The sequence below is a fragment of the Pseudocercospora fijiensis genome, assembly GCF_000340215.1.
Source record: "Pseudocercospora fijiensis CIRAD86 unplaced genomic scaffold MYCFIscaffold_7, whole genome shotgun sequence".
NCBI classification, from domain to species: domain Eukaryota; kingdom Fungi; phylum Ascomycota; class Dothideomycetes; order Mycosphaerellales; family Mycosphaerellaceae; genus Pseudocercospora; species Pseudocercospora fijiensis.
In genome coordinates this window covers 995,883-1,011,585 of record NW_006921538.1, presented here as the reverse complement: position 1 = coordinate 1,011,585, position 15,703 = coordinate 995,883, and the positions used below count along the sequence as shown (strand labels likewise).

Here is a 15,703-nt window from a genome sequence, read left to right as displayed (position 1 = left end):
CCGAATAAGATATAGGCTTTACGAATTCTTGGTTATGCCTATAGGACTTATAAATGCCCTAGCGTTATATCAAGACCTTATAAACGAAGTCCTCCGAGACCTTCTAGATATATACGTTATCGTATATATAGACGATATCTTAGTCTATACTAAGGGAGCTCTCGCGGACTATATACGAATAGTATAGGACGTCTTTGAACGATTTACTTAAGTAGGATTTAAGACTATACCTAAGAAATGCGAATTCTATAAGAAGGAAGTCAAATTCCTAGGATTTATTATTAGCACTATAGGAATCAGGATCGATCTAGAAAAAACCAAGTTAATACAGGAATAGCTAACGCCTATATACGTTAAAGACGTACAATCATTCCTAGGATTAGCTAATTATAACAGAAAATTTATCGAGGGCTACTCTAAGACAGCGGTACCCCTTACGGAGCTTATAAAGAAAGACAAGAAATAGAACTAGAGCACGAAGGAAGACGAAGCGTTTAGACAGCTAAAGAAGCAATGCGTTTCTACGCTAACGCTACGATTATTCGATAGGAATAAGGCGGTCTAGATAGAAACAGACGCGTTAGATAGGGCTATAGGAGCATGCCTTATATAGGAGCATAACGGGAAACGATACCCGGTAGCCTATTACTCGAGAAAGATGTTACCCGCGGAACAGAACTACGATATCTATAATAAGGAGCTACTTGCAATAGTTGCATTACTATAACACTAGCGAGTATACGCGGAAGGAGCACTAAGTCTTACGATTCTTTCTAATTATAAGAATCTAACTTACTTTACTACGACTAAAGTACTAACCCGAAGACAGGCCCGCTAGTTAGAGCTACTAGGACAGTATAAGTTCGAAATCCGCTATACCCTAGGACGCGAGAACGGACGAGCCGACGTACTAAGCCGCCGTAGCGACTATATAGAGGGTTACGAACTAGTGCAGTAGCAGATATTAAAAGCAAACTAAGACGGAAGCCTTAGTGCTAATACAAAAGAATTCAACTATATTATACGAGTTCTTTAGGACATAGAAGAACAGTTTCTAATCGAACATAGGAAATACTAAGTACCTAAGGAACGAGTTACGGAGTATATACGACAATACTACGACGGACTAGAAAATAGACATCCTAGAGTTTCAAAAACAATAGAACTAGTTAAGCGAAGCTTCGGATTCCTATATATACGACAACGAGTTCTAGAATATATTAAGAAATGTCTACAATGTCAGCGTAACAAGGCTAATAGACACGCTAGATATAGATATATCCAATTTAGGAGGCTACTAGATAAACTATAGGACGAAGTTACAATAGACTTTATTACGAAACTACCGAAGTCTAAGGATCCGGTTATAGGATATAGCTACGATATAATACTTATTATAGTCGATAGGCTTACGAAATACGCACACTTCATTCCTGCTAATAAAGCAAGTACGGCAGAGCAACTCGGATACCTCGTACTAGATAGACTTATACGATACTACGGATTTCTAAAGACCTATATTACGGACAGAGACAAGCTCTTTACGTTAAACTACTAGAAGACGCTTATAGCGACACTTAGAATTAAGCACAAGCTATTAACGGTATACTATCTATAGACAGACGGCTAAACGGAAATCAAGAATTAGGCCTTAGAGGTATACTTACGGCACTACGTTAATTACGTATAAAACAATTAGGCATCGCTATTGCCTATAGCACAACTTGCACTAAATAACTAACAATCTAAGACTACGAAAGAGACACTATTCTTCGCTAATTTTAGGAAACATCCGCAGCTGTTCGGGGAACAGTATTTATAGCATCTATACGCGGATAAAGCGATAGTCGCTTTAGAAGACTTAAAGCAGGTGCATAAAGAATTGCAAAGGGCAATTGCCGAGTCTTAAGAAAAGATTACGGGACTATATAATGCTAAACGAAAAATAGCACCTTAGCTAAAAAAGGGGGATAAGGTCTACCTCCTAACAAAGAATCTAAAAACCCGGAGATCGACTAAGAAACTAGACTACGTTAAAGTCGGGCTATTTCTAATTAATAAGCCTAAAGGACTAGTTAATTACCGACTTAAACTACCGGACGACGCGAAAATCCACCTAGTATTCTATATCTCTATACTAGAACCTACAGACGCCGAAACACCGTATTAAGAAACATTTCACTTCTAACCTAAGGAAGAAAATAAGTTTAAAGTCGAAAAGATCCTAGATTAGCAAGGTTAGAAATACCTTGTTAAATAGAAAGGATACCTACATTTAGAAAACACTTAGGAACTAAAAGAAAACCTACAGAACTGTTAGTAGATAATTAAAAAATATTAAAACTGGACAAAAAGGAAATAACTAGTATAGGAATTGAACCTACGACCTCTTAGACCCTATCGATTATAGCGCCTTAGAGTTCTTAACGACCTAGGGTAGTATAGCTCGAGGAGCGGGGACTCTAATAGCATACCTAGCAACTATGTCTTTTATAGCTAAGAATTATACTACTAGACTAACTAGCTAGAAGATAAAATAGATAGGAAATATTAAAAATATATACCTTTAGGATACTAGACTCTCGGCACTCCTACTAGGAATTTTAGAGGTAGGCTAGGACGTCCTATCTAGACGACTCTAGTTATAAGGCGATATCTATAATCGGCTATCTAGGGGAAACGGCTCGTTAGTAGGTAACGAGAATATTATCGGCTCTATAGGCGAAGAGCCTAGCTCTCTTTCGAGCTCCTCCGCCTATTAAATAGAGGCTTCCTCTGCCTTAAGAGCTTATATCTCCCGATCCTCCTTTATACGCAACGACTTACGTAAGCGACGGACCTTTACGCGGTACTCGAAAAGCTTCCGCGTAAAGAGGTCCTCCTTCTCTTCGGCCGCTTCGAGATCTTTAGCTATCTTTAGGCGCGCCTTCCGGATTTTTTTATACTCTATACGAGTAACTTGTATATTATAGGACTAGCTATATAGGGCGTACTCGGAGCAGCGACCGGAACGGAGATCGACTTTATAGGATTTATCGGCCTATTTGCAATAAAAGCAGCGGATCGGTATTTCGAGGTAGTCGGCAAGGATGTTATTTGCGATATTTTCCTTACGCTAACGAGAAGACAAGTCCTTTAATAACTTTAGTATAGTAAAGAAGTTAGAATTAGAAAGTTCCGGAATAAGGGACTATCCCGCTTAAGGAGGGGGATAGTATTACGGATCTAATTAGTTAGAGTCCTTACATAATCTTAGAGCGACGCTAAGACTAGTAGGCTAAGCTATCGCTCTATCTTACTAGGAGCGATAGAAGCGGTCGAGAGCGATAGCGTCGCTTACGTCGCTTACGACTATAGATAAGATATCTCCTTTGTATTTAGGAACGCCGGAATGCCCTTATAGCTCGAGGCGTTTAACTTATATTACTTACTTACTAATTAGAATTACCTTTATACTAATTATTCTGTCTCTACCTCCCGCTTATATTAGCCTCTCTAAAGAAGCCTCGGCTTATACGTAATAAGAAGTCACTTAACGATCTGTCGCGAGTAACCGTAACAATAGTCTAGCTACTAGAAGGGTTAAGAGAGTCGACAGTAATAGCGTAGAAGTAGAACTAACAACCTATCTTCTTAGTTATTGTCTTCCGCTAAGTCGTATTCTAGGTACGTTTATCGGGCTAACTAAAGCAACTATATATATATAAATAGCGGTATTTAATGCCTTTACTATTCTTCCGTAGCTTCTACTCCTTAAACTCGTACCCCTTCGTCTTTCTAAACTCTTCTTATATATACCTTTCTAGCGCTTAATAAGACGGAAAGTTATCCTCTCGTAGTATTAGACTACGGCGGCGCGCCTTCTTCGAGAATAGGTGCTTCTAAGGGCGTAGCGACACTAATCTATTATTAGGTAACGATATACGCTCGCGAGGAAAGCTTAGTAAGCGACTGCGACCTCGAATACGTATCTCTAAGACTAATTAGACCTCCTTCTACGACTTAATATCTACCGCCGCCGCCGCCGCCGCCGCTGCTGTCGATTGCGCGCCTTCTACTACTATATCTATCGATTGCGCGTCTTCCGCCGCCGCCGCCGCCGTCGATTGCGCGCCTTCTACTACTATATCTATCGATTGCGCGTCTTCCGCCGCCGCCGCTACTATATCGTTACCGCTACCGGCGATAAGATTATCGAGAAACTCGTCGTATAATAGAGATTTAGCCATTTCGATAGTTACTAGGCAATCTACTATAAAAGGGGGAAGAAATACGAATTTTAGGTCTACGGTAGATTCGAGTAGAATTCCTTCCTAGGTAACGCGCTACGCGCCTATTAGCAACACCAACTAAGAACGTAAATACGCTGTATTAGGCGGAAACACTACGTAATTCATGAGATATTGATACAGACGCGATTCCATATTGGTGCTAGTACTAGGGCTCGGGCGGGCAGCTGGGGCTCGGTATAAGTGCCAGGCTCCCGCCTCCAACAAACCTGCCCTCGCTGCTCAAAGTGGCGCACATCGAGTGCCATCTGCGCCAAGACGATGTTACATTGCAGAAGAGTCGCGAGTGAAAAGAGTAAGACCTGCAGCAGATCTGATCCACCTCAAGTACCCCAGGATGGCCTACCTTACCGAACCTTCTTTTAGAACATTGGCTTTGGCAAAGCGGTCTAAGCTGACGAAGAATCAAGAACCACGCGACGAATTTGACGTGCATCCTTCGTGACGATCTCTTGCTATAAGATGGCCAGAGTGTCCCGCAAGGGATGGCGGAGGCGCTCCACGCTTGCCTCGAACGCTGGAGGCTCGTCACGATGTTTTCTAAAATGATGCAGCGCGTGCTGGGAGTGGCGGGTCTGGTGGCAACGACAAACTGCTCAGTCCTGACGTCTCGCGATGTCACTTTTGCCAATGCCGAAGCTGCGTATACGCAATTGCAAACGTGGTACAATCAGTCCACAGGTCTTTGGATTCCGAGCACCGGATGGTGGAACAGCGCGAATTGCTTGACTGTCATTACGGATCTGGCCGCTATCGACAGCAATGTTAAGAGCTCGGTCGCTGGAGTTCTGTCTAACACCCACGTCAAAGCACAGCAGTACAACCTGAACATGACCAAGGTCCAAGGAACAGAGTCGCAACCTTTCTTGCCGCAGTGCTATTATGGCAATCAATGGCCGTACTTTCCCCCATCTTGGTCACAAAAGCATGGACGGCCTCCGGCGCGAAAAACGAGCGGGTTCTTGAATGACTACTATGATGATGAGGGCTGGTGGGCATTGGCGTGGATTGCAGCGTACGATCTCACCAAAAGTCAGCAGTATTTGTCTCAAGCTGAGGCTATCTTCGATGACATGAATGCTGTATTTGGAAAGACGAATTGCAGTACCAACTCCGGGGGCAGGGGAGGGATCTGGTGGGATCGGCCACAGACATATGTCAACGCGATCGCCAACGAGCTCTTCCTCAGCGTGGCGGCATCTTTGGCGAACCGAGCTCCAAGCAGCAAAACCGACTATCTTGCTATTTCGAAGCAGCAGTGGGCTTGGTTCAAGGGTACGGGCATGATCAATGCTCAGAACACGATCAACGACGGTCTGAACCAGCAGACTTGCCAGAACAATGGAGGGACCGTATGGTCTTACAACCAAGGCGTGGTCCTTGGCGGTCTGGTGGAGCTCAGCAAGGCCACGAAGGACACATCCTATATCGCGACTGCACAGAAAATCGCAGACGCTGCCATCGCGGCTCTGGCTCCAAATGGCATTCTCCAAGACCCATGCGAACCCGACTGTGGCGCTGACGGGACGCAGTTCAAAGGCGTCTTTGTTCGCAATTTGCAGAAATTGCACACCGCTAGTCCGAAGGCGCGCTATGCCAACTTCTTGGATACCAATGCGAATAGCATCTGGGCGAATGATCGGCGAGGGAGCACGCTTAGTGTCCGCTGGTCGTCTTTTGTCCCGCCTGGCAATGCTTCTACGCAGAGCAGTGCTATGGATTGTCTGGTTGCGTCACTGGCGACGTAGAGGAAGTGGGGTTTGGGTGTGGAAGAGACATGGTATACGACAGCATGTATATGTATCAGCCAAATCAATGCAGCCTCGTTATCGAGATCGTACTGTACAACATGGTGGCTGAGGTCATGCGATGATGACGGCGAAGAAGAAGTCGGGTGTGATTGCAGGCGCGACGCTTGCCTTTCACAGAGACCTCAGCGGCTGATGTTGTGTATTGCGGTCGGTCGGGGACAATACTAGTACGCATCCGATTTGATGCATCGCTCTCGCACTCGCACCTTAGGCATCCACCCTCTTACAGCAGCAAAAACATCGCATTGATGATGACCTCGGTATTGTTTGGGTAGATGTGTACTCCAGATAGAGTTTCGCCCCTTGAAAGTCGAAGGCGGAGATTCCACGTGCAAAAGTGGTGGGCACGACGATCATTGGCTGCTTCGCACTTGCCTCGGCGAAGCATCTTCAACTTCTTTTGTGCTCTCCTCGCCTCGCACTCTATGATGATGGAAGGGAGGCGACGGGTGCGCGTCCGCGGCGATGGATGTGGATGGTATATATCCGTCGCTCACCTTGTCCCTTTTCTGCCTGCACCATACTCCATCTGTGCACTTCCACCAACATGGCGTGGCAACCGCTTCCAGGCGACAACAGCTATGATGTGATTGTCGTCGGCGCTGGCATCTCAGGCATCAACTTTGGATATCGCCTCCAAGAGAGATGTCCAAACCTCAAGTATGCCATTCTGGAGGGCCGCGCGGAGATGGGCGGGACCTGGAGCTTGTTCAAATATCCAGGTGAGTAACACCCCACATGTCCCGCGCGCCTGAAGATGGAGTGCTGACCGTGCTTCGTTCATGCAGGCATTCGCTCTGACTCCGATCTGTACACTTTTGGCTTCCCTTGGAGGCCGTGGACCGACAAGAACGCCATCGCGCAAGGCGATCTCATTCTCAACTATGTCAAGGAATCTGCCGCCGTGTTTGGCATTGACAAGAAGATCCAGTACAATACCATGGTCACCGCGGCCAACTACAGCTCATCACAGAACACGTGGACGCTCGAGGCGACGGTCAATGGCGAGAAGCAGAAGACTTTCAAGGCTCGCTACATGCTCCTCTGCACCGGCTACTACGACTACTCCACCCCTCTCCAAGCAGACATCCCAGGCATCGACAAGTTCAAGGGCCAAGTCGTCCACCCACAGTTCTGGCCAGAAGACCTCGACTACACCGACAAGGAAGTAGTCATCATCGGCTCCGGCGCCACCGCCATCACAGTCGCCCCAGTCATGGCACAAACCGCCAAACACGTCACCCAACTCCAGCGATCCCCCTCATACGTCCTCGCCGTCCCCTCAGAAGACGGCCTGGAAAAGCTCCTGCGAGCATGGTTCTTCTGGTCCAAATCCATCCAAAGCGCCCTGATCCGCCTCAAATGGATCATAATGCCCTTGATCATGACAAGATACTCCGCCTGGTACCCCGAAAAAATGCGAAAACTTCTCCACAAACTCACAGAAAAACAACTCCCCTCCTCCGTCCCGCGCGACCCCCACTTCACCCCAAAATACCGCCCCTGGGAACAACGCATGTGCATGTGTCCCGACGGCGACTACTACAAATCCATCCGCGCCGGAAAATCCTCCATCGTAACCGCCACCATCAAAGACATGACCTCCAACACCATCCTCCTCAACAACGGCCAAGAACTCTACGCCGACATCATAGTCACAGCCACAGGCCTCAAACTCGCCTTCGCAGGGAAAATGTCCATCTCCGTCGACGGCACACCCTACACCGTGCCCGACAAATACGTCTGGAAAGGCGTCATGCTCGAAGATCTCCCGAATTTGGCTTTCGTCGTGGGATACGTTGATGCGAGTTGGACCCTTGGGGCGGATGCTACGGCTCAAACGATCACGCGACAGATCAATCAAATGAAGAAGGAAGGGGTGGTGGAGGTTACGCCGCATCGGACGCAGTGGGATCGTGAGCATGTGAAGGAAACGAGTCTTTTGCGACTCAATAGCACTTATGTTACCAAAGGTGCCAGTGTGCTTCCCAAAACTGGGGATCGGGGGCAGTGGCTTCCGAGAAGTAATTATATTCGAGATATTTTTGTGGCGTGGTATGGGGATATTAAGACTGGGACGACGTGGGTGAGGGGGGTGTGAGGGAGGAGAAGAGGGGGGGGGGGGGGGGGGGGGCCGTATAGAAAGAGGGATGCTTTGGGATGCTTTAGCTTTCTTTATTACTATATATCTTACATTGTAGGATTTTTTTTCGATGTTATATATAGTAGAAGAAGAAGAAGAAGAAGGAAGAGTTATAGATTAGTATATTAGCGAACCTATTAGTTAAGAAAGAAATAGCACTTCTATAATAAGTTTTTTTGCTTATATATTCGTCTACCTTACTTAAATTTATAGCTAAGCTTAGGACCTATCGTATAGTCCTTTATTATTTATTAACTACCTATAGTTTATTTTACTTATCTCTACTTCTCTTCTCTTCTCCTCTTCGCTATCCTAATAAATATAATAGCTAGAATCTTCTACTATACGCGCGTATAGTTCTACGATTATCCTAGTAATAAGTTAGTCGTACTATATACGCCTTTCTTAAACTAACCTTAGCTCTAAGGCCGAGTATACTACTCTTCTTATATTTCTAAGAATTTAATACTAACCTCTATCTCTTATTAGTTTATTATAGCGTAAAGCTAGCTAAGATATTCTTTATATAAGCTTTTAGGCTAATTAGCGTAGATATCGGCGGTAGCTTCTATACGCGGCGTAAAGACTCGGAGCTATATAGGTTTGTTATTTAGCTATCTGTCCTATCGTCTCTTATATATTTTAAATTTTCTACTATTATAGTCTTTGCGAAAGTCTACGTAGCTAGTATAGTTAGGGGTAAGGAAGAGGTCTTAGAAAGAGTAGAATTCGACGTTTATAATACTAGTTCGTTTTAGAAGATTCTAACTTAGCTATTATCGTAGTAGTACTTAAAGAGGTCGTAGAAATAGAGCTAGTAGATATAGTAGTACTTAACGAAGACGCTATACTCGGACTAGTAGTACTTTTACTCCTATATATTTCCTTAGTCGTATTATACCGATACTACGTAGCTACTATATAGAAAATCGTCTCTACTAGCTACGAATATCTTAATTTCGCTTTCTCTATAATAGCTTCGTAATACTCGTATTGCCTAATCGAGTCGCTAGTTGTATCTAAGCCCTTATAGATATCGAAAGTACTATTAGCGCTAGATATAGTATAGTTTCGCTCGAAATATAGTCTACCCGCGCCGCAGATATCGCTAGTACTAGTAAAGCTCGGAGCGCTTAGTCCGGCTATATGCGTCTTTACGTAGGATATGTCTTATACTTAATAGAGTTTTTCGTATATAAAGGTTTCGTTATAGTCTACTCTATCGGTAATAATCTAGACAAGATCTACGGTATATTTAAGTAAAGGCCCCGAAGAAATCGGCTATAGCAATACGAGGAGCTTGCGACGAGTTATTACGGAAGTCGATTTCGAGGGGACTAAGCGTAGTTACAATTAGACGGACTTAGTATAACGTAGCAGGTATGTGTATGTCTCGGAAGGTGCAGTGTTCTATAGTATAATAGGGGCTTTAGTATTTAGAGCGGACCTAATACAAAATCTAGCGTAGCCTCTTATTAGTCGAAACAAGGCGAAAACATATAACCTCTACCTTAGGTTGCACTTCCGCCCTCCGAAGCATACTATAACAATAATAACAAGGACGCACTAAATAAACGACCGTATCCCCGATTATAAACAGACTATACTACCTATTCGATGCCTACGCCTATACGACGCGTAGACGTACGACTCCGTTTTCGCGAAACTACCTCGTAGCTAAGATTAGGACGAATTTCGAAGGCGTAACTTACGGGCCTATATAAGATGCGTCGATGCTAATAACAAGCGAGAATGTTACGTAGAGGGTACTAATAGCTTGCGATAACAAGCCTGTTTAGTACGCGTTGCGTAGAGGGTACTAATAGCTTACGTAAACTAAGTATAATTGTAACTGCGCTTAGTCCGGGGCCTTTACTTACATGCTTAAGGTCGCTTCGCTAACCTTTTAGCTCACTATTTTAGGAATAGGGATTAATAGCAATAGGATTCATAGGCATAGGAATTTAATTAATGTAAATAGGATTTATAGGCGTAGGAATAGGATTTATAGGAATAGGATTCATAGGCATAGGAATAGGATTCATAGGAATAGGATTTATAGGTATAGGAATAGGATTCATAGGAATAGGATTTATAGGCATAGGAATAGGATTCATAGGAATAGGATTTATAGGCATAGGAATAGGATTTATAGGAATAGGGTGCTATAGGAATAGGTATAGGAAAGCCTATAAATAGGATATATAGGAATAGGGATTGATAGCAATAGGATTTATAGGCATAGGAATAGGATTTATAGGAATAGGGTGCCGTAGGAATAGGCACAGGAATGCCTATAAGAAGGATTTATATAAATAGGGATTATATAAATAGTATTTATATTAATAGGATTCATTATTCTAATTAGGACTTATAGGACTTATACGATTAGGACTCACGATTGTAGTTAGGACTTATAATTGTAGCTAGGATTTATAGGATTCGTAGGAGTTATAAGAATAAGGTTCATTATTGTAATTTTGATTTATAGGATTTATAGGACTTATAAGAATAAGATTTATTGTTGTAATTAGGATCTATAGGATTTATAGGACTTATAGGGATAAGATTAATTATTGTGATTGTAATTTATAGGATTTCTAGAATTTATAGGCACTTTCGCGGTATACTAGAATCAATAGGAGAAGACAGTTCTAGGCAAGTACGCCGTTATCCTCGGAAGCAGCCTACTACGTCGGCTCTACGAGAACGCGACGCTAATAAATTTAGGCTATATTATACTGCTATATCGGAGTTCGCTGTCTTTATTACCGGAAGAGATACTCTTTAGTAGCTAAGTCTAAATATAAAGCTAAAAGGCACTTAATCTTTCCGTAAGGTTCTAAATTATAGGACTAAACTTACCGATCCTATATACTCGAGTCTTAGAGGTACCTATTATATTAATGTTAATATCTATAACGTAAGCAATCTAAGCTTTATTATAACCCCGAGCGTTAAAATTCTCCGTTATATTCTTAATCTAGTTAATAGGACAATTAACTTATAAGTAGAATCTATCTTAACCTATAAAAGTTCTATCCGTATCGATAATACGAAGTTTCTATAAGCTACGTAATTAATTAGAGCTAGGTTGTTAGCAACGCGGTTCGACTAATAGTCTAGCCCTACAAAGTAGGGCTAGATTGTTAGCTACAAGATTCGACTAATAGTCTTGCCCTATAGGTCGGGGCTAGATTGTTAGCTACGCGATTCGAATTTCGATTCTGCTCTAAGAAGTACTTTAGATAGCATAGGAGTATAGCTATAAGTATATATATTAGTCCTTTAATAATCTAGACTAATATGTTAATCGTTAGATAAGCGTATACTAGCCGGCGAAAAAGAGGCTCCCGATAACGAGCTAGTAGATAATAACGTAGGATAGTAAGGCTAGGGAGGATAACAAATTTACTAGTAGCGGCAAGGATAATAGTAGCTAACTAAGGTTATCGCTATGCATTTCCTAAATGCAAAGTTACGCTATTATTTAGGGCACGAAGTCCTCCTTCTAAGTCGCAAGCTTCTAAACCTCCCTCCTATTAAGAAGTTAGTACGTATCTCTACGCTATAACGCGGTAAAGTCCTAGCAATCTAGAATTAAACGCGCCTAAAGTAGTAGTGCCTAGTAGTAGAGACTAGTATTAGGACTATTCCTAATACTCTTGTAATACTAGAACAAATGTCTATTGCGAGCGATAGGTAGGCTATCTTATCCGCAATATTCTTATATAGACCGCCCGTTAAATTCTTTCCGGAGTATTACTTTAGGTCGAGAATATCGGAGGAAATAATTTCGCCGGTTATAAAGATTAGCGCAACTAGCTTAGTATTCGTTCTACTAATAGTAGTACAGGTCGAGGACAGAAATTCTATTAATGCGACGAAGGCTAATAGCGGCTCCGTAGTGTCCTTTAGCGGTTATAGAGATTTATCTAGTATCGGGAGTACCTCGATATTAGCTATATAGATTAGTATACGTAATAGAACTGTTACCCGTCTAGCTTATATAGACTACAACTAGTCTATAGTCTTACTAGGAGCATAAAAGTGTTAATAGAGCGTTATATAGAGATATTCCTCCCGTTTACTTTCTAACCGAGGCAGATCGGCTAACTAAGCAACTCTAGATTTCGAATAGCGAAATTTGCCAATTGCTCTAAGGACTATACTTGCTACATTGTTCTATAATATAGTAAGGATAATATACTGCTCTAACAGTAAGATGTTCTTATTCTTACTACTAGCTATAATATATAGACGATGCTTCTTTATAGCACTTCTATAGTCGTTTATCGTACTCGCAAGATTACTTAAGCTATTGCGTAGGGATATATACTATTAGAAGGTCTAGAAGACTTGACTAGAACTATTGCGTACTACTATAGGTAGGCTAACTAAGTTGCCTCTATAAAGTTAGGTAGAGGTCTACTAGTACGCTCGCGTTGTTCTACCTATTCTATTTCGGTTTTCGCTTAGTAGATTTACCTCTACGCTGCTTCTTCCGCGGGTATAGGCAGTATAAATAGCAAGCACTATCTCTTCGCTCTTTAAAGGTAACATTTCCGATCGTGTCCTAGTCCTATCTAGCTTCGACAACTACTATTAATGCGTTATCTTATAAAAAGCGACGCCGCTCCTAACCCTAAGTTAGAAGTAGCTTATATAACTTTGTCGTACGACACGGTAAACCCATCCTGCAGTGGGAAATAAGCATAGGAGCGTCGGCAGAGTCTCGTCTAGCTAGATATAGTAGTCGAAGGTCGGGAAGGTTTGAACCTGAGGCATCCACGGAGCGGCTGAGTAGACGCCGACTGATGAGCTGAAGGCTCGAGATCGACACATCCACTACGCTTTCTGCCCGCTAACGTGTATTTTCGTCACAAACTTATCGAGGCGGGGAATCATAGCGGAGATTTTTGGCTCCGTTGCCTCCATTCTCCAGGTGGCCTAGTCTCAGGTGGCGCTCAGACTGCCTTGGCACGCTATTCCCCTTCGGGGGCGATGCCGTAGGCAGTCTGAGGAAGCATCTCGGGGTTTTGGAGGATGTAAAGTAACTTCACTTCGCGACGACATTCTATTAAGACGGCTAGGCCTAAAATTCCGAAAAAATTAGGAAAGATATTTAAAGATATAACGTCTCGCGCTATAGTCTCGGATTTTTTGTATCTTAGATACCGACAAAGAAACAAATCGGCGAAATATCTCGAGATTTTTGTTAGAAAAATCGTTTTTTTAGATCTTCTAGACCACAAGCAGCTCGAACGGCTTAGTAATAAAATCTAGAAAAATTATAGAATATACTATAAGATACGGCGAAAAATGTGATGTTCTCGGATTTTTAATATCTAGTAAGATAGTCGAGATATTTAAAAGAAAAGACCTCGTATAAGCCTCGTATAGAAAATCCGGCTTTTTAACGAAAAAATTCCGGATTTTCGGAGAAAGCACAAGACATCGGAACGCGTTTAGATATTTTAAATCTAAAAGTTGGCGGTCCGAGAGATAGATAAAGCGAAAAAACTGATGTTTTTAGAATTTAAATAAAGGGACGCGTCGTCGAGTACTCGCCGTCGAGGGGAAAATTTTTGAGAATATAGCTGGATTCTACGACACGCAAAAACAGGCGTAAAGCTAAGATGTATCCACCAAACATGCCCGTTGTTTCCTCAGACCTCCTCCAGAAGGGAGCCACGCGGAGCGCTTGATTGGCTCGCTTCGAGAGGTGGTCTGAGCGTCCCCTGAGACTACAGGTGGCCGAGGTGGGCTTCTCTCTGGCAACAACCTTGTACAAATACGCAGCTTCGGTCAAGGGCGCTGAGAAAGAGATCAAGAAGGTTGCAAGAGATGTAAGGCTTACGTCGAAAGTCTTGGAACGTACACACGAACAGCTTCAAGCCGACCACGATGCTCAGCTTTGCACAGACGAGGCTCTACATGATCTCGAAGATGTCTTAGACGGCTGCAAAGAAGCATTTCAGGAACTCGATGAAGCTTTAAGCAAAAGCTTGAAGCCTCGATCTGGCGACAAGCTGAGTGTCAGCACATTCGACAAGTTCAAATGGCCGTTGCGGAGCAACAAACTCGAAGTGCTGGGAGCCAATCTCGAGAAGCTGAAAACGACGCTCTTGCTGATGCTGAGTGTGTTGGCATACGGGAGCAAAGTCTCACAGCGGCATAAACAGCCCGACTTTGGCAGTATCAAGGTCGAGCTGGCATTGGAGAAGCTACAAATTCAAAACCTGGTTCAGGCAAAGGACGAGGCAACGCAGAGATTTGAGCAGCTCAGCGCTGCTTTTCAAAATCTTGAAGCCGGACTCAACGCTAGTGAACCAACTTCTGCGTCACCGGTACCTGGAAATAGCATGATCTCTATGCTTTCATCAATAGACCCTCAGACGGCCGTGCTAGCTCCTGCTACCACTTCTGAAATCGAAAGCACCGATATTGATACTACTTCCAATTGTCTCAAATTATGCGCGAATGCCGTGAGGAAGCTCGCCTCCTCCATCGATGCAGCTACGCAGCGGTGGGAAGCAAGTCGAGCTTTGGAGTATGTAGCAATCCAATCGGCACTGAACAAAACAACGAAAGCCGTGACTTTACTCCAAGCGTCCAGAAATCATGATTTAAGCGACTACGAGCGCCAATTAATGTTGCTGGATGAACAAAATAAGAAGAGAATTTTGATGGCCAGACAAGAACAAGGAGAGGCGACAAGAGCGGAGCGAAGTGCCCATCCGCAATCGAACCAGGCGCTGCCACCGACCGTGCGATCGCAAGTCCCGGGATCAGACATCTCGAGACCGCAATCGCAGCAAGCGACATCTAGATTCCCAATACAGCCACTAAGAGCAAGACAGCCGCGGACCTTTACCCAAAGCCTCCCTCAACGAGTCTCGCATCATCGCAGGGAATTTGCAGGACACTCCCAGGACTTCGACACTTTCGACTTCGCGGATTTGGACCTGCATGACGACTTGGACAGCTCCGGTCTCGTCAGCCTTTTACCAGCGCAGGAGAATGCAGCCGGAAATTTCGACTTTTCTGGTGTTGAGCTTGAATATGTCCCTAACACGACTGGCAACGCCAATACATCCTCAACCCCAGATTCCGAAACGCCGGAGGAAAGCATTTTGGATGAAAAGGATTGTGATCGAGAATATGGAGGCGCTGATGACTGGGAAGATGATGAAGTGGATGTGATTGACGGCCTTCTGAGGCGATGGACGAAAGTCGCAGCTTGATCAGAAGAGGCCATTTTGGTGTAAGAGCAAGCCCTTTGGCAGATGCATAGAGCTAGCGTCACGCTGTATTCATACTCGTAGATTCCGTTCATTCGATGTGTACGACTTTCACAAGATAGTCAACGACGATTGAAGAACAGGAGATCAGAGATTGAGAGTCTTTGTAACGCACAACGCAGTCATGTAGTTCTGGACGGCCTCGCATTGAATCCG

General features: G+C 43.7%; 3 protein-coding genes across 3 annotated transcripts; all 3 read left to right on the top strand.

Annotated features, from left to right (window-relative positions):
- Positions 1 to 4,550: 4,550 nt before the first annotated feature.
- MYCFIDRAFT_204420 (glycoside hydrolase family 76 protein) lies at positions 4,551 to 6,298 on the top strand (the record flags this gene model as incomplete). Its single annotated transcript, XM_007930901.1, has 2 exons — positions 4,551 to 4,584; positions 4,971 to 6,298. The coding sequence occupies 2 exons, from the start codon at positions 4,551 to 4,553 to the stop codon at positions 6,035 to 6,037; spliced, it is 1,101 nt and encodes a 366-aa protein (XP_007929092.1). The 3' UTR covers positions 6,038 to 6,298.
- A 349-nt stretch (positions 6,299 to 6,647) lies between these two features.
- On the top strand, positions 6,648 to 8,201 carry MYCFIDRAFT_77808 (uncharacterized protein; the record flags this gene model as incomplete). Its single annotated transcript, XM_007930710.1, has 2 exons — positions 6,648 to 6,822; positions 6,889 to 8,201. 2 exons carry the CDS (start codon positions 6,648 to 6,650, stop codon positions 8,199 to 8,201), a joined length of 1,488 nt encoding a protein of 495 aa, XP_007928901.1.
- A 6,176-nt stretch (positions 8,202 to 14,377) lies between these two features.
- MYCFIDRAFT_198360 (uncharacterized protein) lies at positions 14,378 to 15,490 on the top strand (the record flags this gene model as incomplete). The annotated part of the gene is made up of 1 exon (XM_007930900.1): positions 14,378 to 15,490. The coding sequence occupies one exon, from the start codon at positions 14,378 to 14,380 to the stop codon at positions 15,488 to 15,490; it is 1,113 nt and encodes a 370-aa protein (XP_007929091.1).
- Positions 15,491 to 15,703: the final 213 nt, after the last annotated feature.